This window comes from Gopherus evgoodei, chromosome 1 (assembly GCF_007399415.2).
Source record: "Gopherus evgoodei ecotype Sinaloan lineage chromosome 1, rGopEvg1_v1.p, whole genome shotgun sequence".
In the NCBI taxonomy this organism is placed as follows: Eukaryota; Metazoa; Chordata; order Testudines; family Testudinidae; genus Gopherus; species Gopherus evgoodei.
In genome coordinates this window covers 43,214,951-43,238,047 of record NC_044322.1, presented here as the reverse complement: position 1 = coordinate 43,238,047, position 23,097 = coordinate 43,214,951, and the positions used below count along the sequence as shown (strand labels likewise).

The following is a 23,097-nucleotide window of genomic DNA, read 5'->3' as shown; positions in this document are numbered from 1 at the left end:
AGATACTTAGGGAAACTGACTATATTTAAAGTTGGAAGGATTAGATTTTTATCATTAAATGTTGGTAAATGTTGATTTCACTATACATATACAAACAAAAATGTTTCCATCAATAATATTATAAATTTACAGATAAGAAAAGTAAGAAAAATGCTGCTTGAAAAATTTTGTTTGATTTTAATGATATTTACTTTTATATTTTCACATGTGATATTGACAGTTCGTGTTTTAATGGCTATAAACTTTAACTTTTTGAATCTCCTTGACAGCCATTAAATAACTATATAGTTTGACACACACCCCCCATAATTTCCCACAACTGTGAACATTTAAATAAATAAAAATAAAAATTGCTTAAAATGCACGTTGATATCAGTCAAAATTATAAAAAAATAAAAATTGAATTCTGCCGAGCCTAACTACATTGTAGAAACAGTCAAGCTATCTGCACCAGAGTAAACAAACTGAGTACACAGGGACTAACTTTTCTTCCTCTAATCTCTTGGCTATAGAAGTCTTAGGTAAAAAATATCACAGTGGTAGTTCCTTTTAGGAAATGTAAAATAGTTATTCAAAGTTTACTTAAAAGTGAAAGTTCTCCAAAGCCATTTCTTGCACTCAGTTATTTTGCAATAAATAGAGCAACCAATATTGGAAAGGTTATTAAAATAAATTTTATAATGTCATGTGGATGTATTTTATGTGGTAGATCTTTTTAATTAGGGGTTTTATCTATTTTATTAAGTAGTATATAAAGTTTGTAAAGTGCTCTGGGTTCCTTTGGGATGAAATGATCCTGTGTAAAATTACATTCTGGTTTAGTTCTTATTTTATTCATAGCAGTATAAAGAAGAGCATGCTTCTGAATAATGAAACATTATAAAGATAAAATGGTTTGTTTTAAACATACAGTCATAATTAGTTTGAGATCTCTGAACAGCAGAATACTGTAAAATAGTATTCCTGATCCTGAAAAACTAGAATGATTGTGTGTCGCTTTAAAAAATATTTGAGAGGTATGTGTTTGTGTTGCCTGCTAGGACGTCCCAGAGATACAAAAGGGGCAAGGAGGGATAGCTGAGTGGTTTGAGCATTATCCTGCTAAACCCAGGGTTGTGAGTTCAATCTTTGAGGGGGCTATTTAGGGATGTGGGGCAAAAATCTTTCTGGGGATTGGTCCTACTTTGAGCAGGGGGTTGGACTAGATGACCTCCTAAGGTCCCTTCCAACCCTTAAAAAACAAACAAAAAAGAGCCATGGCATACTCAGAAAAACAATGCAATCTTCATAATTTTTGGTGGAGGAAGGGGACCTCATTTTTTAGCCTGTGTTCCAAGAACCTTAGCATTGATCCAAGCTTTCTCTTCAAGCCACCAGTTTGATTTTTCAGCTCCTTTAAATCTCGGTTAAGCAAATCTGACACTGATAAGTAAAGTTTGATTGCATGGTGATGTGGACCTAGAGACAGAGAGGCTTTTTTCTTGGCTGGTGATATACTGAATCTTTAGCAGCCCCAGATTTCACTTTGAGGTTTGGAGTTCATCTCTCTCTTTTAAAACATTAATTATGAAAATGAATCAGGAACTAAATATATCAGACTGCAAAAAGGGAAACTTAAATCTGTGTGTTTTTATATGCCGTTTGCCACCCTCTTTACTCCTTTGGCCCAATAAGTTTTTCATTTAAACATAGTTCCTGTGCATGACAGAGAAGAAGTGTTCTTCTCACAATTTTGTAAATTTTGCATACTTTGTGGAAAAATAAAGCCCCCAACCCAAGTTATCTCAGAGACCTCAGCATAGACTCAAAGACAGTGAGGAGTCTGGTGGCACCTTAAAGACTAACATTTATTTGGGCATAAGCTTTCGTGGGTAAAAAACCCACTCCATGCATCTGAAGAAGTGGGTTTTTTAGCCATGAAAGCTTATGCCCAAATATATCCGTTAGTCTTTAAGGTGTTACTAGACTCCTTGTTGTTTTTGTGGATGCAGATTAACACAACTACCCCTCTGATATATCATAGACTCTATTCTTAAGGACAGGTACTGACACTGTTTGTATAGCATATAGCTTTATGAAGGTCTGTTTTTCCTGATTGGAAGCCTCCAGTCATCACTGTAATATAAAAATGGATAATATCAATATCTAAATTAATAGAATAGGATGGAATTACTGTAATTTACGTTGCTCACTTCTTGCTATTTACAACGGTTTACAGTATTCTTGTGTTGCAGAATCCTATCTTGGGCCAGAAAATAAAACTCTAGGGAATCTGTAGTATTCAAACAGTTGTATAGCCTGTTTTTCAAAAATGGCTGACATTTTCACCCAGTAAACATGCTTACAGTGAAGAAATTTGTTCATCAAGCCACTTCCTTCCCCACATTTAAAATGTTCCTAAAAACATTTTAAACCTCCAAGAAATGAGGGATATGAAAGATAACTCTTTATATGCTTAAAATTCTCAACCGTAATGTTCATAATTTGATTCTGCAAGAATCAGCCAGAGTGGACATAGTCTGGAATTGCCACTAAATATTACTTCTAGCATCGCTGGCTCTTTTCACCTTTCATCAATAACATTTCAGTTATTACTACAACACAGAAACTTGAATTTTAAAATTCACAGCAAAGACTCTGGGTTGTCTTGCCCACAGCAAGAGGGTAGAACCTATCTTCTGTATCCTTCATAAAAAGGATCATAAGACTCATTGTATCTTATCCCCTATGGAGGAAAAAACCAGCCACGATCATGAAAAGCACAGAAGGCATAACAAGTATAGGACCTCCTTAGGAAGAAGGAAGAAAAATAAACTCTTTTTGGTAATCATCTGGGACACATTTTAATTCCATTGCAGCATTTCAAATGATGAGATATGATGTATTCTACAACTGGCATCTGAATCATTGTATAACCTTAGGAGTTTAAAATTAGCTACTTGTATATTAGATAACTCTTCCATTACCCAGGCTCTCCCCTACTACATGCATTCACACTCACAAATTTGCAATAGTATGTTTAAAAAGATCTTCTTAGTCGGAGAGTTTTGCAGGGTAAGTAGCGTAGCAATTGAATGCCTTTAACAGTTCATGGTGCCTCAAGGAGATTTTAAAGACTAAACTTTCAGATTCAGACCTCATGGGACTGTCACACCACCATGAACAGTAAGATTCCTTCAAGAGAAGATTTAAAATTTAGACAAGCACACACACTAAATATGACTATAGTCTACAGTGCTATAAATAAGAAAATATTTAACCATTTATTAGAGCATTTGTTTCCTGCATAACTTGACATAACATCTGATTAAGTATTTTAGAGATTTGCTTCAGGCTTTTGCTAATATTCAGTAATGGTCACATTTTGAAACAAAAATAAAAAACCCTAGTTTACATATAGTTACAGTATACTCTTCAAAAATGTGTTAGCTTTTCCTGAAGCATCTTGATGTTGGATCACAGGATCATGTGAACCTTTGAGACAATAGCAGAACTTCAGCAGTAATGGAGTCAGCCACATAGGATAAATGTCAATGAACATTTTTACTCCATTTTTTATTTCTGTTGCTCCTCTTCATTTTAAATTGTATATTTACTCAGAGGGCTGGTTAGGGACAGCATTAGGTCCTTACAGAAATGTTACAGTTACTTTAATTTTACTTACATTTTCACACTATTTTTATGTAATTTTTGTTTACTGTAGTGAGCCTGACAAGCCTAAGAAACAGAAAACAAGGAAATATGCCATCCCCGTGTACTGAGTGGGGAATAAGTTCTCTGATTAATACAAGGACTATTGCCTTAGACATTGCTCTGTCTGTTTTAGCTCATCGGTCTTTGGGAGTGCTAGACGTCAGTGTTTGGTGACAAGACTATTCAGCACCTAAAAAAGTAGTCATGTAACTATTCTAGATTATGTGATCCTTTCTCAACCTTCTGGATTGTTTGGCAATTCAGTGACAGTAGAGACAGTAGTTATTAAAATATAGCACAGACTATTTATTGAAACAGTTAGATCCATCTAGCACTGTAGGTTTAGAAGTTTTTCTTTGGCACTGAATATCTCCAAACACATACTATTCAAACAATTCTTGCATATGCTGTAATATGTGTCTGTCAACAGCCTATGTGGAAATCTTCTTTTATTTTCTCATTATGATTGTTCTTATTTTTTTTTGTTTGGAGTTGGTCTGAGCATTTGAAGAATCTTCCCTGTTTAAGTAACTTTTCTAAAACTCCTGCCCCTTCCTGCCTTGCATCTTCTTTGACTTTATCTGTGCTGTACAGAACAATGCAAGCAATAATACATGTTCTGGTATACCATAACATTATTTAGGGGCTTTATGCACCAAAAAAAAAAAAGTTGACATTTGGACTGCAGTCAAAAAACAAGATCTCTGCCATTATGACAGTCAGGAGTTTAAGAAAGAGAATAACCACTTCATTTGTACAGTAGCCTATTTCCCCCCTTACTGGATTCCTAAGTGAATTTCAGACAAAGAAAAAACAGATAGAAATATCATGTCCTGTAGAACTTTCAAGCTGAATCTCTGTTCAAGCTCCTATTTGTGAGTAATATAGCAAATGGGAAAAAAAACCTGTTGAATACAGGTCAAAATCCAGTAAAGCCTCACTTTTTATTGTTATACTAAATACTCATTGTCTTATATAGCAAGGGATGAGAAGTGGCAAGGGGAATCATATATCTGAAGGCAGTTTTTCTAGCAGCACCCAAGTGTGCTGCAGAGGTTAGCCCTGTGGTTATCACTATGTTCTATTACTTGGGACAGAATGGTAGATGGTGAGGGAGTGAGGATGGAAATTTAGGCTTTGACAGTCATTTAGCTACTACTAATATTGCTGTAAGCAGGACCATTTTGAGACCCATTAGGGTGTCTTTCTGTCATTTTTTGGTCTGTGGGCTGGGTCCTGTAGGGATGGAATGTCTTGATTCAGTCCGTTAGTAACTCTCAAACAGAAAGGGAGGAAATAATAACTGAAGATGCCAATATCTGGAGTTACTGTTTGAGACATCTAAGAGAAAAATTATGGTGTCTTTAACGCTTCATGGAGTCAGGATCTTATTCTCCATGGGACAAAAGTAAAGTTGCAAGTTAGAGAGATCAACAGAAGATGCCATGTCCTAAAATGTACAGGGCACTGGCCGGAGGCTGTTTGACTTTCTAATATTCTGTAGTGGGTCAATGCGTAGGGTTACCAAATAGCAACTGTGAAAAAAACGGGATGGGGGTGGGGAGTAACAGACGCCTGTATAAGACAAAGTCCCCCAAAATGGGACTGTCCCTTTTTAAAATGGGACATCTAGTCACCCTCGCCATATGGTAAAGTCAGGTCTGACAGTCAAGGTAGCAAATATACAGACGACAGGTTTGGAGTTAGTCTAGGGTTTAATTTTTAGAAGCCGAATTTCATATTTTTAAATTTGCATATGTTAAGGAAGTAGACATTATTTTTATTTTCCCTCCTTCTGTTAAGTATAAGGTCAAAAGAAGATGAATTCTTAGCATTTAGCAATGTTTTTTACTGAACTTGTTTGTTCCTTGAAAAACTGCTTGATGGTACTGTTAACTAATAAAAAGCATTTGCATATATTGTAATCAAATTAAAGAGCCTTAATAGACATGACACATTTTAATAGTATAATTGTCATCTTTTTGGCCCATCTATGGGAAAATTCCCTTCTGTCCACCTTTTTTGGTTGATGCAAAGGTACTTGAAATATGGTTGTCTGTATTTAGTATTTTCTGTTTAATCTGTTGTGATTTTTTTTCCAGACTAATTTGGACTGATTAGTTGCTAAAACCAGTGAATAACTGTAGCAATTTAAATAACCTTTTGATTAAATAGTGTATTTGTATTTTAGCAAATCTTCCTAATGTTCCATTTTCTTTACAGATAAATTTGCGCCTCATCTTGGTAAGTGGGAAAACGAAAGAGTTCTTATTTTCACCAAATGATTCTGCTGCAGATATTGCAAAACATGTGTATGACAACTGGCCTATGGGTGAGTCGTTTTTGTGTGTCCTTTAGCTGCTAACTGTCCAGTTAAAACTGTTTACTCTTCTGTACTTAAGACTGAAATGTTAATAATTTTATCATTGTTCCTCATATTCAAATGGAAGTTTATATAGATATATTTTCTCTTCTGTTTTAAGTGGTACAAAATTTGAGATGTTGAAGTATAGTCCATTATCCGGCTTACTTCTGAGGCTACTTCTCATATTCATTGTGCCCTACGTACTGCTTTTTCCTCATTTTGATTTTTTTTTCTAGACAGACTTGGTACAAATCTAATAACTGCAGAGTGATCCTGGCGGGTGTTAGATATTATACCCTTTGTCGAAGGATGAGTAAGGAAAATATGCCATTTTATGTGAATGAAATAGCAAAACTGAACCTCAAATATTTTGTATTTTTGATTGCTTTGCCTCAGAAACAACCTACAAAAGTACAGTAATGTCCAGAAAAAAGATGATAAAAGGCAATTGTAAAAGACTTTGAAAGATGAGGGAAGTGGGGAACATATTTAAATATGAAGATATTTTTTAAATTATTTTGGGAGTATTTATTTTGGAAAATGGAAGTGCAATCTGAGATGGGGCGTGCGTGTGTATAAGTAAAATAATGAATAGTTCAACAAAAACTGATCAGGCAATCTGTCTCCCTGTCCCACAATCCAAAACACTAGCCAAAACTGAGAAATGATGTTAAATTTGATGAAAGAAAATACTTAGACATTCTCTGGTACTGGAAGTCATTGGGAGCCATTAACTTAGTGTTTCAAGAGGACTAGAAAATTACTGCACATGAACAGGAATAATGTGCATCCATGCTATCTATGTCAATAGGAGTATCAATTATGCATGCTTAGGTCCTAAACTGGTCTCCTTTGAAGGTTAGGAAGGAATTTTTCTTGCCCTCATGCAGTTTTACACAGTTGACAAAATGCAAGGGTTGTGGTCCTCTAAAGTATTAGATACAGACACACAGCTGTTGGAGACTTTTTATGCCAAACTAGCTGGACCAATGGTTCTCTTTGGTATGGCAACTCAGTGTCTATTGTACATAGTTGTGTTCTAGAAGCACACTACAACAGACAAAATAAAATTTATCTTGTGTGTGCTTGTGTGAATTAGTACTGGCCGAACCAACTGTTTTGTCTCCTTAAATCTACTTGTGAGTATATTACATTGCAGTTTCAAGTCAGCACTTTGCCTAGTTATTAAGGCACATAACAGGCACTGTGTAACACAGGATCAGGGATTTATATTTTGTGACTCTTATTTATTGTGTCAGTGCATCTAATTAGCATTTCATCAAAAATTGACTACTTCAGATTTGTGCAGCAGCAATTAAAACTGAGATTTGTACCTTGTACACATAACAAAGAATGAAGAAAAGTGCGTATTTTAATAGGAAAAAAGCCATTCTATATTACCTAAGTAACGACTGCTAAAGTTAATGTGTGATCATAGTATGCAACATGTACCAGAGAAATGGCTCACAGGTTGAATATGATTACAGATCAAGTTGTTATGTGTATGTAAATCTTGAGAACAAAAAGCTGCTAATGGCCTTATTTATATTGTAAGAGAAAGTACAATGCCTAGATTTGTCACTGAAATTGTGATCTCTCTTCCCCATCTCTTTAAATTACGTTTCATGTGTTAGGTTAGTTTTGAGAGGCAGAAACTGAAATTATTTAAAATGGAGGCAGCTCTGAAATTTATTATTGACTTGTTTAAGCCTTCCCAAGCAGAGAGCATATGTGAATAATCTCTTGTTCTTTACAAGATTTGATTATAACTGACTTAGAATGATGCATTAAAATTATTTAAAGAGGTGACTAAGTTGAATCTGTTCCCCCAAGTTTTTATTTGTTATTTGATTTGTCCATAAGATGTGCAGAGATGAATCTGCCTTGGGGTCTTTCAGAGTTATCGGCAAAATTGTACTCTTAGGTACAATAATAAAGATCCAAATTAACTTCACTGAGTTTGGTGGAGTTTGGTGGAGATAGTCTAGGTTTACATCACTGCAGCTGAGGGCAGAATTTTGCCATATATCTGAAAGTTGCACAGTGTCCTGGCTACATTTAATTATCTAAAAGGGTTATAAGCAGTGTCCTGGCTACATTTAATTATCTAAAAGGGTTATAAGCAAGTACACTTAAGCCAGCTCTTCTTTTCCCTTCCCCCAATGCATATGTTGAAATACTCTTGATTTAAAAACTTCCTCACTCCCAATGAGAATGTCCAGTTTGATTCATTTGCTTATACAGATTGTTGACATCCTACCTAGAAAAGTTTCTCTTTATTCCCTCTTTTCTAAAATACTTTATCCTCTGAGTATAGTTGTTGGAATAATTAAATTTTCTCTTATGATGATCATCCGATAAGTGTTACGACACTTTTCAGTTGAACTTTTTTTCATTGGTTTAGCTAGGGGAGAAGTGTTTTCATTATGAAAATTCAGTATCCCAAGTGACTGTTTAAGAGGAAGAATTCTCGAGACTCTGCCAAAGAGCAAAGATTAAAAACATAAAATGGTGGATCAGTTGTTAGGAATGATTATACCAAACTGCCACTTTTCATCTTCTGGCCTCTTGTATTATTGCATCTTTCTAGTACTACAAATTGGCTAAACTTTACTACTGCAGTCCAGATGGAAGTCAGAGAAGTGAAATCTTTAAGCAGAAAATTATAGATAAAGTTGCATCAAGCGGGATAATTGTAACACTTCATTTTTGCTACTCTATTGACAGCATATCAATGTCCCTTCATTGAATTGCATTACAATTAAAACAGGTAGTAAATGAAAACATGAATTTCAGATGATTTCAGTTGTCTAGTTTTATCACATCTTGTAAATTAAACACTCTAAGGCATCTAGTCAATATTGCCACTTCTGCACGCTTTCTGCTCATACTTGTTTCTGATGTCAGCCTGACTTTGTAGTGCTCTGTACACCTCTAATCATATGTCCTTGTGCTTGATGTCTTTAAAAGTGAACAGGCATCAATTGTAATAGCTCATTTTTCACTCTTCTCTTCCTGCATCTTTTCCTACCAGATGCTGGTCACATTCTTTCCACAATGTTTTAAATACCTTTCCCAACACCCCTGTTTCATTTTCTCTTCCTCTCTGCCCATGCTATCCATTGTGTATTCTGGACATACAGGTTGGCTTCTCCTGTCCCTTCTTCATATTTGCTATATAAAGGTGGCAATAGATGGAGCAGAGCAGAAGCAGATTTGTGAACAGTTGGTATCAGATATCTGGTCAGCAAATAAATGGAAGACATTCTGAAAGAGCAGATTTAAATTAAATAATTTTGTTAATGTTTTGCAGTATTTACCCGTAAAACGTAATATAGATTCGCTTACTTGTTTTGAAAATTGACAGAAATTTTAAACAGGAATAATAAGTGATCTAATCTTATACAAGTATCAGAGGGGTAGCCATGTTAGTCTGGATCTGTAAAAGCAGCAAAGAGTCCTGTGGCACCTTATAGACTAACAGACGTTTTGGAGCATGAGCTTTTGTGGGTGAATACCCACTTCGTCAGATGCATGTAGTGGAAATTTCCAGGGGCAAGTGTGTGTATATGCAGGCACGCTAGAGATAGTTCAATCAGGGAGGATGAGGCCCTGTTCTAGCAGTTGAGATGTGAAAACCAAGGGAGGAGAAACTGGTTGTGTAATTGGCAAGCCATTCACAGTCTTTGTTTAATCCTGAGCTGATGGTGTCAAATTTGCAGACGAACTGAAGCTCAGCAGTTTCTCTTTTGAAGTCTGGTCCTGAAGTTTTTTTGCTGCAGGATGGCCACCTTAAGGTCTGCCATAGTGTGGCCAGGGAGGTTGAAGTGTTCTCCTACAGGTTTGTGTATATTGCCATTCCTAATATCTGATTAGTAACTCTAGCTCAGGAACCAATCCATGCAACAAACCTCGATGCCTGCTCTGCCCACATATCTACACCAGCGACACCATCACAGGAGCTAACCAGATCAGCCACACCATCACCGGTTCATTCACCTGCTCATCCACCAATGTAATATATGCCATCATATGCCAGCAATGCCACTCTGCTATGTACGTCGGCCAAACTGGACAGTCGCTACGGAAAAGGATAAACGGACACAAATCAGATATTAGGAATGGCAATATACACAAACCTGTAGGGGAACACTTCAACCTCCCTGGCCACACTATAGCAGACCTTAAGGTGGCCATCCTGCAGCAAAAAAACTTCAGGACCAGACTTCAAAAGAGAAACTGCTGAGCTTCAGTTCGTCTGCAAATTTGACACCATCAGCTCAGGATTAAACAAAGACTGTGAATGGCTTGCCAATTACAGAACCAGTTTCTCCTCCCTTGGTTTTCACACCTCAACTGCTAGAACAGGGCCTCATCCTCCCTGATTGAACTATCTCATTATCTCTAGCTTGCCTGCATATATATATACACCTGCCTCTGGACATTTCCACTACATGCATCTAATGAAGTGGGTATTCACCCACGAAAGCTCATGCTCCAAAACGTCTGTTAGTCTATAAGCTGCCACAGGACTCTTTGCTAATCTTATACATTACTTATACATGATTCTTACAGCTAATTTATGGTACATAAGTCTGTACAGACTGTGCAATGAGCAATTTCCTGAAATATATCAATATGTCTCTCTTCTGCGAGGGTCAGATGCTTACCATTCAGCTTCTCCAGGAATTTCAGGATATGTTCAGTTCATTATGCCCTCTGGAAATTCAGCTGCCTAGGTCTAATCCTCATTCAACACTGCCCAGTAGCCACAGAGAAGAGCCCTTCTGCTTACTGATTTTAAATGATTTTCAAATCAGAGAACAGATGTGTTCCTACTATATATGTGGCTGCTTATCAGTGCTGGACTGAGGCTGAACTAAGCCAGTTGAATGTTGGAGGGCAGAGAGATTGAGAATCTCCTGCAATTGAAGAAAAATGGAACTAAATTATCCAGATGGATATTGAATCTGAATGGGGACAGGAAGTGTCTTCCTTATCATCCATTTAAAAATATTTTTCATAGAAACTTATAACCATATATATCACTTATAACCATTAATCAAGCAGAAGTAAAGTGAGGCAAAGAATAGTTATTGCCCAAGTTTGAATTGGCAAATAAGGAACAGAATTTAGGAGTCTTAACTTCAGATCCTCTCCACTAAGCAGCAGGCCGCACTGTCTTGTTAGTACTGAACTGGAAGAGTTCTGTTTTTTCTTTTCTGCCTTGGATGGGTGGGAAATAAACAAAAGATGCATATGCTGGGCTGTTTCTGACAAAGTCCTCTTTCTTCTTTTTCAGATTGGGAAGAAGAGCAGGTCAGCAGTCCAAATATTCTGCGGCTTATTTATCAAGGACGGTTTCTTCATGGCAATGTGACACTAGGAGGTAATGAAATAACTTGGGCAGTATAATTTAGCAACTTTCTCCCCAGGCAAAGTGAATATTTATTTAAAATGCAGTAAATTCTCATAACTAAAACCCTCTCTAGACTTCAAGGTCACAACATGGTTTTCTGCACAGTTTTGCTGCAGCATAACATGGTAACTCTGTGTTACCTTTATATTTTTCCATATTGCTAGAATCAGGTGTTAGACTATGTTGTATATCACTGTGTAAATTAAATTGCTTTTCTTGTGTAAGGAATAGTTATGCTATCTTTATTGTCTTTTGATGAAAGAAGGATGATTTTATTTCACTTCTCGTATACTGCATTTATATTGTAAACCATTTCAGAAATCTCTAAGTATATTAAAAATGATGGTTAAAGATTATGATAATTGGTTAAACAATACTAGAGAACTTAGTGTAATGAAGAAAGACATCCTGTGAATTAGAATGAGGGAAAATATTTTTGCTATCTAGCTTTGTCCCAAGGATACAATTGTATAGTTATGTGAGAACAAAAGTAAATGGCTTCACTTTGTATGGTGAGGAAATACAGCTCAAGTGTGCCCCCTTGTGTCATGTTTTCTAGTTATATTTTGTAGGGTTTGTTATATTTTGTAGATTTATTTTTTATTTATCAGAGACGTAGTACAATGTATTGTACTTAACAATATTTTCTTTGAGGTGGTGGCGACCATATGAATTTTAAGTAAAATAAATGTCTAAACAAAATATCTCTTTTCTGTTTGCTCTTACCAAATCTGACAAGTGAGCTATTCTCTCTGTCAATAAATTGCTTCTGTTAATGCTGTTGGTAATTATGAATGCATAGGGAGAGGAGAATGTAATATAAAGTCATCCCTGGGGTAGCTGTCTTGAAGTTAAAGGTAAACTTGGAATGATTTTATTCCTTTGTATTTATCATTTTTGTGTGTTTTCTTTCACTCTGGTGGCACGAGTTAGAAACTAGGGTCTTTGGCATCCCACAGTATAAAGACTCTGGAAAACAAATGCAATATATTACGGGGGAAAGTTTCATATGTGCCTTGCCAATGTGCTTCAACACCAACTTGGAGAGACTAGCTCTAATGACAGGGCAGTTCATTCTATTTTTCTCCTTTAATTGTTGCCCTATTTGCTGATGATGGTAACCAGGTTGTTATTTTGTGCTAGTTGTGAAATGGATGCTTCTCCATTAAGAACTGGACTGGGGCCACCAATTCATTCTAAATAGATTACTATACTGCTATCAGATAACCTCTTTTATCCATTAACAACCTGGGCTGCTGATCTCCTTTTGGACCATTTATCCTCCATATAGTTCAGTTTTTCCCATGCTACTTTATATACTGGCTAGATAATGGTAAACTTCACTGTGTACTGCTTAGCAGTAACTGTCACTTACCTGTGAAATTTTTATTTAGGCTTCAATTAGTTAATATACATAATACCTATTGTGCAATTTTGTGGCCCACTCTTGAAGGTGTGAGAAGTAGTGTATTATTAGTGTTAGTGAAGATATTGCCTTTTTTCTCCACCCTTTGCCTCATTCCTCCAGTCCAATCTTGGATCATCATCAAGTTCTCCTCCCATGATGCCTAGACTCAGATGAGCATTCTCCAGCCAAAGATGGCTATACAAGATGTTCTTTGGTATTCATCTGTAGGTGTTTCTCTGCACCACTGTTACTCACTTTCTTCACTGAGATCAGACTGGACTTCACAGTACTAACAGGAGTCAGTTCCGCTGAAAAAGAATAGCTAGCATACTTTTGGTTACTACATTAAGACTGTTTCATGGATTTTAAATGCATACTTGGGATCAGGGAATTTTAGTTCAGATTGCTGCTCACTGATGTATTGCAATTTAATCATCACAGCTTTACACCAGGGATATTTCATGTATTACAAAGATTTATTTCTGTTATATTTTAGAGGTTTGTTTTAAAACATTTATTTCAACACTAATGAAATAATGTAATAAATTTCAACCTGGTGTAAGATTATACAGCTGAGTTATAAATTTCTGAAAAGAAATATTGATGCAACCTGTACTAAAGCAACATGGATACATTCCATAACAAAAGAAAATAGTAACTTTAATGTTTAGTCCAGTATGCAGTTTCTCATGATGTTATAATACTTTGCATTTCTGTAGTGCTTTTCATCCAAGGATTTTAGGGGTGCTGAATTATAACATTTATAAAGAGCATTTCATTTGTCTCAAGTGGTTAGTGAATATTGACTAGAGTTTGGGCTTGCTCACCACTGAAAGTCATTTTGTCAATTGGAGAGGCAACAGTACCCTCAGATTGTGTGTTTGGACACTAAATATCATCGTTGGTTCTTTCTGTCAAAGTGTGGCAGTTTTCTACTTCTAAACTCAAACTTCATCTTGTAAAAACTGACTGAAGTTGAAGCGTAAAACTAATAACTAAATAAATAAATTAAATAAATTAAATAAAGTCTTAAGCTTGTCTGCCAGCCTTTGTTAACCCATCTTTTGAAGTATCTGCTGATACGAGAATGACTGAGGAAACAGCAAAAGTGTCAGTGGGAATGGTAATAGAAAAAAAATTGTCTCTAAACTCTGCAGTGTCATTGTTGCAAGAAGTGCCAGATCCATCATTTTCTCTTGCTAGTAGTAGTCAGTGTGTGAAAAGATAGGTGAAGAGAGCATGTTTTCCAGATGCCACCAGCAAATTTCATCTGATAGTTGATTATTAGACTAGTTGCTTGTGATTGAACTAATTTTACAAATAGTCATGAGGTACTAAATTTCGAAAGTTCTCCTTCTCCAATCAGATACTGGGAGGAAGCAGTAGAGAATTACTCTAGTATTTCTTCTTTTTATTTAAAAAAAAGACAAGAGAAAGGATACTGGAGAGAGAAGGCAGAAGAAAGGATATAACAGAGACAGGACAGTAGAACTAAATGAATAGAATAGAATAAAGATTGAGGAAAAGAAAAAAAGAACCAAAAAAAGTCAACAGGAAAGGAGAATTGGGCATAGACCAAAGATGCTTCTGTCTCCCTTCCTGTACCCTAATCTAGGGAAATATTAGAAACCACTGACAAGGACTTGTGTAAAAATTATGCAAGCTATTAATTCAGAGGTGAGCAAACTTTTCGGCCTGAGGGCTGCGTTGGATTTTGTAAATTGTATGGAGGGCCGGTTAGGGGAGGGGGGTTGTGGCCTGTCCCCCACCTCCTATCTGTTCCCCCCCCCCCCGGGGACTCCTGCCCCATCCACACACACCCGCTCCTTGTCCGCTGACCGCACCTGAACCCCCGCTACCCCATCTAACCCCTCCTCTCATTCCTGATTGCCCCCAGGACCCCTGCCCCATCCAACCCCCCACATCCTTCCTGACTGACACCCTCCCGGGACCCCTGCCCCCATTCAGCCTCCTGTTCCCCCCGACCCCTATCCACACTCCTGCCCCCTGACCACTACCCCGAACTCCCCTGCCCTCTGTCCAATCCCCCCTGATCCATGCCCGCTTACTGCTCTGCCTCGAGCACCGGTGGCTGGCGGAGCTACAGCCATGCCACCTGATTGGAGCCGAGCCACGCCGCCACCAGCACGCACCACAGAGACTGGGTCTGGCCGGGCTCTGCAGCTGCGCTGCTCCAGGAGCTCATGGCCCTACTGCCCAGAGCATTGTCCCGGTGGCGGAGTGAGCGAGCTGAGCTGTTGGGGAGGGGCCGGGGCTAGCCTCCTGGGCCAGGAGCTCGGAGGCTGGGCAAGATGATCCGTGGGCTGTAGTTTGCCCACCTCTGCATTAATTGAAATATTAGCACACTTTTGCTTGATTACTGTGAATAATCAAGCTCCACAGCTCACTAATCAGAGCATAGTCTCCTCTAGTGTCCTTTTGAGTTTAGGTGACGTTTCCCTAATGTGATTAGTTTGTAACATTTTGGTCTTTCTCTAATGGCTTCTTAGAGAGTTCACATAAACTAGATATAAAGGGATTTTCTTCTTGAACTGACTTGTTAATATAGCCTTTGTGGAGTTATTTAGAACTATCTTAGACTTAGAACTATCGACAGCCTCTATGCGTAGGCACAGGCTGCTTCCCATAGGGTAAAAACACCCTTCAGATTTAGGCAGTGTCGACACTGGCAATTGAATGACAAAACGTTTGTCTTTCGGAGGTGTTAGCCCCCCTTCTGCTGAAAGACAAAAGTTTTGCCATGACAAGTGCCAGTATGAACAGCGCGTTGTCACCTGCCGACAATGCAAACACCGCTTGTTGGAGGTGGAAGTTCATTGGCTCTCCTGCACAACTTTTAGCAATACGGCTGTATGACATAGCCATGTCACTGAAAGCTGTGTAATGCAGACGTAGCCTTAATTTACCACATAACTTGTTCTCTGGGAAGTACAAATGTCAATTATATTTCAAAGGGATTTCAATGTCTCTCTTTCTCCTGATAAGATAATTGCCTGTTTTACAATGAAATTGTTTACAAAGAAAATGTTTGGCTGCTTAAAACTAAATTAATTACATTAGTGCATCTAAACTAGGGATTTAGTGCTTCTGGCCAGCAAGTACCAGGTTTAGTTTTATATCTGATTCTTGGATCTGCAATAAATGGATTGAAATGGAAAAGAGAGACTGTTGGGATACTCCCTCTCCATCCTCCCTCCTCAGTTACTGTGGCTGGCTTGTTTCTAAATGCAGCTGGCAGACTGTGAGGTGAAAATGGAAGCTGTGACCTGCTCATTAGAGGTTAAGGTTCTGCTTTCAGTCACAGTGTTTATATATTTGGGCACAAATACTAAGGGGGTGGGAAAGAAGTACCTTGAATTCCTAAAGAGAAACTCAGTTGGTTTATCTTTTGGTGATGATATTCCCTGATTGATTTTTTTTGAATGGAGCATGTGGTGGAAGATATTTTTCTCCTAATTTATAGTGAAAAATTTAAAACCTCAGAAGAAAATGAAGCTCTAGTACTATGTGAAACTTTTACAAATAACCATACTGAACAAATGCTGTCACAAAGTTGCAGTCCAGAACATAGAAGCCTTGAGGGGAGCCTTTTAAAAGGGTGTGCCAAACCTAACATGGATAGAATATAAATGCTTTTATGCTTTTTGGGGGTCTTTGTTTTGTTTTTTTCAGTCAGTGAGATTGCAGTGGAATATTTATCAAAACTCCAGCGTGTTGAAAACATAAACACGATATTATGAAAACCGGAATATGAAGCTGACCAGTCTAGTTTCATTGCATAGTGAAATGCATTGTGAAAAGAATCAGATTTTTAAAATTCTTTCAATTTCAGTAATACATGGTAGTAACAGTGCTGAGGAAAACACTTTGTCTTTAAACAACTGATTTTAAACAACATTTTAAAGTGTCTGGAGATGCATTGTTCTCACATACTACTGATGTGTGATGGGTGTTCCGTGTAAAATCATGAGGCATTGCAATGAGAGGCTGTATTCCATTAAATTATTTGTAAAATATCGCATCATATCATCAGAGATTTGGATTATTTACCTTTTAAGAGAATTGGAAAAATGTTAGGCTTCTGGTAATGCACACTTCAGTGTGCTGTTCACTTCCATGAGAGTAAATGTTTATTTTGTGGCTTAAGTTGGTCACATAGGCCTAATCACATGCTTAAAATTAAGCACTTCGCTGAATTAAGGCATAAGTGACCATTCCTGCTACCATTAAAGTGAATTGTACCACTGACTTCAAAGAGAGCAGGGTCAGCCACATAACTTTATCATCCTCACAGTGGCAAACATTAAAAACACAGTATTTCATTTGATCATTCTATAAGACCCTGATCTGTGTAACATTTATACAAAACTTCTTTCTAGGATTGGTAAATAAGCAGTATGAATTTTGAAGTAAGAAGTAGGAAGCTGTGAAAAAAGCTAATCCAGTTAAAGTTATGGTTTTATGTTATGTTATGTGTTTGTTCTGTAATGATGAAAAGAGTTTGTGTGTTGTTAAATCATCCTCTATTTTTCACACAGCATTAAAACTTCCTTTTGGCAAGACAACAGTGATGCATTTGGTGGCTAGAGAGACATTGCCAGAGCCAAACTCTCAAGGTAGGCTATACAGTAGATGAGCTTCCAACTTCAGCTGCATAGGCACGTATTCAAAAATGTCATCATTTTCATTGGATGTCTTGAAAGGAGAAAAATCTTCATGGTTTATTAATAGTTCTTGTAAAGCAAGTAACCAAATAATTTTGGATACACTAAACTATTAAGCATATTTCTTAGTTATGTATCTGAGTAACATTTTTTATATTCTCCAGAGCTTATAAAGTTGCACAAGATAAAATTTTTGCATAGTTCTTGTGTCAGTAACAATTATCCTCCTGGCTCGCCCCAACTGATTGTTTTATAAATGACTTGCAAGCAAATTTTCTTCTCGTTGTTCCACAGGTCAGAGGAACCGTGAAAAAACTGGAGAGAGCAATTGCTGTGTGATCCTGTAAACTCTGTCTGCTTTACCTGCTAAGTGTGATGTAATATAGTCTTTGTCTTTCATGCTGCTGGAATAGAAGAGGCTCAACCTTGCTTCAGACACCTTTAGGACGAGCCTGTCTGTAAATCCATGGAACTGAAATATTACATAAACATTGTCACGTTATTCGCTTTTTTAAAGAAGAGATCTATGAACAATTGCATTATGTTTTTATTTCTATTTTTTCTTGCTGAATAATCTTATAAACCATCGGTTCTTGAATGCATTCACTCTCTAGAAAAAGTTAAGTGTTCTCTTCCACAGCAGAAATCATTTTGCTGCCACAAAAATCTTCATTAACCGGAACTAATCAATCAAGCTTTCTAGATGCAATTTGCACTAAAAACAGCTGACAATATGTTTCTCATCAGCAATCTCTAATGATATTTGAGACACCTAGAAATAATCTCCAATATGTAATACAACACTGGAAAATAGAATCCATAATTTAAAAAAGGTCACCAATGGCCAACTCAAAGGAAAAACTGAAGTCAATTCTACCAAGTCAACCTTGGTGGCCGAACTGGCACAGAATACTAACTAAATCGAGCCTGGCTTATATATATTTTCACTGCAACAAACAAAAAAAACGATGTGCCTGTAATTTAAAAGCACTCTGTAGAGGGCTGTTGAAACTAATTTTTTTTCATTATTATGTGCACTCTTTTCTCCTATGTTAGTTGAGTGCTTGTTCATGCAGCACAAACAAGTGCAGAGAGTGCATTTCCTAGCCTTAATATGGGAGGGGTAATTTCCTGTAGTTCATAGGCTTTTATTATTGTGCATAAATATTAGACTTCATTTACTAATCAATTTTATGTATTTGAATATCAGCAATTGATGTTTTTCAGTAATTCTTACTCCTCTGTATCTCGGTGTCCAGAGTCATGCTTACTCATAAGAGACCTCAAAAGAATTATTAAAGTTAAAAAAAGAGAAAAACCTCTGCCATAGTACTAGTTTTGTTTCTTTATGTAATCTGCATTTGGTATTCGTGCTTGCAATTGTATTCAAATCAGAAGCTGATTTTTAAAGGCATACATAATTAAAAAGGATGCCATTTTATTTCATATCAATAATTTAAAGGTTGATATGCTAAAGAAATTTGCACAGCACTAAAGCATGAGCTAGTTTCATCTAAACTTGTAAAAATATAAAAGATTTTATATTTTTTCACTCAGGAAGAATTCTTCCTGGATGAAATTACAAATAAGTGTAGAATATATTTAATAAAAATCTTATAAAATGCATAACTATAGAACTTAAATATAGATTGGCGTGTAGCATAATAGAACAATATTCCATATAAATAGCATTAGCCTAAAAAAAAAAGTCACAGGTTGACGTTGTGTTCTGTTCTTATTAAGTGTTCACAGCCCTTACAGATGTTCTGTGTAATTGTTTTTTCAAATGGTCAGCATCATTCAAATGTAATCAGGTTATTTTACCCATTGTTACTGCTTTGATGAAATGCTTTATATGCCATAGGCCTACAAAAATATTGTTCATACTGATCAGAATTAAATTTGTATAGAGCAGAGTTTTAAAACAAATTGTAAATAGCACTAAACATTTTCTTTCTGCAACCTGTACTGATAGATTCTACTGTAAACTAAATAAAAGAATATTGTAGTGCATTTTGGTAGTGATCTAAAATTAATGACTGGATCTGTAATTGGTTTATATTTGTTTTCACAGTGATGTGAACTGATGGTATTTGAAAAATGATTATCTAGTGTGTTGGTGATAGCTTGAAAATTCAATATTTAATATTAAAGAGAAAGACCTTGTGGTGGTAGTCTAAAATTAAGTAACTTCTTCGTACATTATTCAGTAAGTTTGGATACTGAAGTAGACAACAAGCTTTGGGTATAGTAAAATAATTTGTAGTCATCTAAGATATTAATACTAATGCTACATTATATACTTGTTAGAAAATGTGTGACCCTTCTTTGATCTATTTAAATAAGATGGCTGGATATTTGCTATTTTGCAAAGGGGTTAATAGAAATATCAGCATGCTTTTGCCTGCTCTTGAGGAGAACAGAGTACACACATAAGAATGTTCAAATAAATCCTTTAAACTCTGCTCAGCTTTAAAAGTCAGTACTTGTGACTATGCAGGTTCTCTAGAAGCAAAGTAGAATACTTTTATGCTTGTTTGCCTGCCAGCACCCAGAACGTTGTTCCATCTATTCCATCACATTGCTGTTGTGTGGTCTCTGGGAACAAACATACAAGGGTAGTTAAGGGTAAGATTTGTTCGAGACATGTTATATTCTAAAATACTTAGACATTGAAGCATGAGAAGGAGCAGTTTCTCTCTCACTCCATATTGTAAATTGGCCATATCAGATACAAGAGATAAATTTGGGGGATTATAACCCAGTAGTACTAAGGTGCTGTACAGATTCTAGTGTTCATAAATGACAGCTTGAGTAAGTCTGTTGCAACAACCTCAGGGCTTCCTTAAGCTACCGACTGGAGGAAGAAAGCATGGTAAATGCTTTTGCTAATGCCTATAGAATAATTTTTAATGTGCTGCATTGATGTACATCCCGTACTAATAGAGCCGGCCCACAATATTTTGGCACCTGAGGTGGGGAGCTCAAATGATGCCCCATGCCCCTCGCTTGGGCCAAAACTTTGAAAGGTCTCAATTCTGCCTTCTTCCTGTTCTTCTCCTCTTATGGTACTGCTCTGCTACCTACTCCAGTAAAGGAGAACTAACAACTTAAAATGCCTTGTTCAAAAATTTTAAGTAACGCTTAACTTTCAAACGCCTGAACAGAAAAATGTAACTTTTCTTGTCTGCATAGTAAACAGTGGCATTTTTATCTATTTGAATAATCAAAGTGGTCGTTTCCGTGCCTCCTTGGTTGCAAAGATTTGAACTGCTTCCTGAGCAGTCATTGTGGATCGGAGATGTGTTTTTATTAACTTCAGCTTGGACAAGCTGTGTTCTCCACTGGCAACTGTTACAGGAAGTGTTAGAAGTATGCACAGAGCAACAAAAGCATTTGGAAAGAGGGTGGTCATCTTATTTGTGCACATATATTCCAGAACAGTCTTTGGAGTTGATCCTGCTGAAATGTATCTTGAAGGCGCTTTAAGTTCATCACCTAAATCACTTGCATCAATATAGCACGTCATCTGTGTCAACTCTGTCTCTAGTGCCCTGCATTGCTAGTGTAGGTCTTCTTCAGGTATAGTGAGGAGTTTTCTAATATCATACAACATTCCAAATATACTGCTGTGTTCCTTGAGCTGCATGGAATGTTAAACTGACTGTATTGCACAATCTAGCACCTGGTTAAAGAATTCAAGTTTGAATTGTTGTTTGGGGTCTCTTATGGGATTATCCCGTGCCTCGTAATCAAAATGTCATCGTCTTCGGTGACTCTTGTATTCTTGAATGGGTGGGAAAATAGCTTCAGTGTGAAGTTCCTCTGCCAACTTCTGTGCACACTTCAGAATGTTTTGAAATCCCTCATCTGAACGGTAAGACCATAGGTATGACTTTGCTTTGTCCAGTTGTTCTATTGTTCCAGATATAGCAACGTCAACACTTTGGAGTCTCTTGCTTACACCATTTATTTCAAACAGTATGTCATGCCACAACACTAAGCCACACAGAAATTTGAAGTGATGTATGTTTCTGGTGATTCCATTTCCCTCTGCCACTGTTTTCCCACAAACAGTTCCTGTCATAGCATTATCCTCCATAATGGCAACTATGGCATCATCTATCTTCCCAATTTGGTGTTTGATAGGTGTTATCGCTGCCACTCGACTTTCCCATCGTGTGGCACTCCGTGGTTTCAGTGTCAGAGAGGATGTTCCCAGATATTGCTTCAAAATTTGCCATCGATGAGTTGATGCAGAGAAAAATACACAGATGCTTTGAATTACATTAAAAAGTTCAGCAGCCTCACTAGAAGCTGAGGCTGCATCACTGACCACCAAGTTCAATGAATGAGAACTGCATGGGACAAAAAAAGCTCAAGGGTTTAATTCTTAGATCCATGTCTGCATTCCGCTGTTCTTTCCTCTCATATTGCCACTATTATCGTAGCCCTGACCTCTGTCAGCTATCACAATTACTGTATCTTCCAGCTTTTTAAGAAGCACATTTGTCATATCAGCTCTTGTAATATCGTCAATAAATTCTAGAAAATTTTCTCTGATAGTCACCATTGCAGGGACATTTTCACTAGGTTCTGTTGTTGTTACAAAATGCACCATTAAAGTCTTGTTCCATATGGCTGGTGGGTGTGCAGTCCAGAATAACAGAGTAATATCTTGCTGACTTCAGATCTGCCACAATCTTCTGTTTGACTTTTGTTGCCACTAACTGTATGATCTCATTTTGAATGGTTTTTTCCAAGGTAGTGGTATGTGTGTATTTCTTGGGTGGTGACTCTTCTTAGATGCTCCTGGAGTACAGCATCAAACTCAGCCATCAGCACAGCACAATTTTAAGGACGTTTCCATTGTCTGGCACGTACAGCTGATCTGACGTGCCACACAGTGCTAGGTTTTGGGTAGCAAGCATCTTCACAATGGCAACGAGCCTTTCAGTACATTTTGCCAGTAAAGAGATTCTAATGCAATCTTCTCTTCATGCTGATCATCTATATTGGCCTTTAACCTGTGTCTCATCTCAAGCTCTTTCCATCTATGGAATGCTCTCTGGTGATTTGCTGCCTTCTCGTGGCATGCCAGATTTCTAGCCAGATTTTTCCAGTCCTTTGTTCCTATAGAACCCAATGTGGCTGGAACATTCAACTGGAAGAGTTTGCAACAAAAACAGTATGCAGCATTCTGGGATTTTGAGTACATAAGCCATGGCCTCTCCACTTTGTCACCATTGTGGATTTCACACCAGTAATGTGTTGAATGGAAACTTCCATTTTCATTGTCTTTGGGGAACATGAAGTTTTTCACTTGTTGTGGCCCACGCAGTACAAGGAAATCCCTCAGGCTACTGCTCAAGTGGGTCCACAATCCTGGATTATCTAGACTGAACTCAGCAGTAGCTGTTTCTTGTGCCTCCACCCCACTCTTCTGTGATCTACACTTTTCTTCAGGAATGTGCATGGTTACATTCATTTGAGATGGAGTTATGGATGCCGCAGTAGCTGCCAGGTC

General features: G+C 37.2%; 1 protein-coding gene across 1 annotated transcript in view; it reads left to right on the top strand.

Annotated features, from left to right (window-relative positions):
* UBL3 (ubiquitin like 3) overlaps positions 1 to 19,756 on the top strand; it is a 63,792-nt gene extending 44,036 nt beyond the window's left edge. The window contains exons 2-5 of the mRNA XM_030562858.1: positions 5,917 to 6,025; positions 11,361 to 11,447; positions 17,445 to 17,522; positions 17,865 to 19,756. Of these exons, the coding sequence (XP_030418718.1) occupies positions 5,917 to 6,025; positions 11,361 to 11,447; positions 17,445 to 17,522; positions 17,865 to 17,917 (327 nt within the window). The 3' untranslated portion in view covers positions 17,918 to 19,756. The remainder of the gene's footprint in view (positions 1 to 5,916; positions 6,026 to 11,360; positions 11,448 to 17,444; positions 17,523 to 17,864) is intronic.
* Positions 19,757 to 23,097: the final 3,341 nt, after the last annotated feature.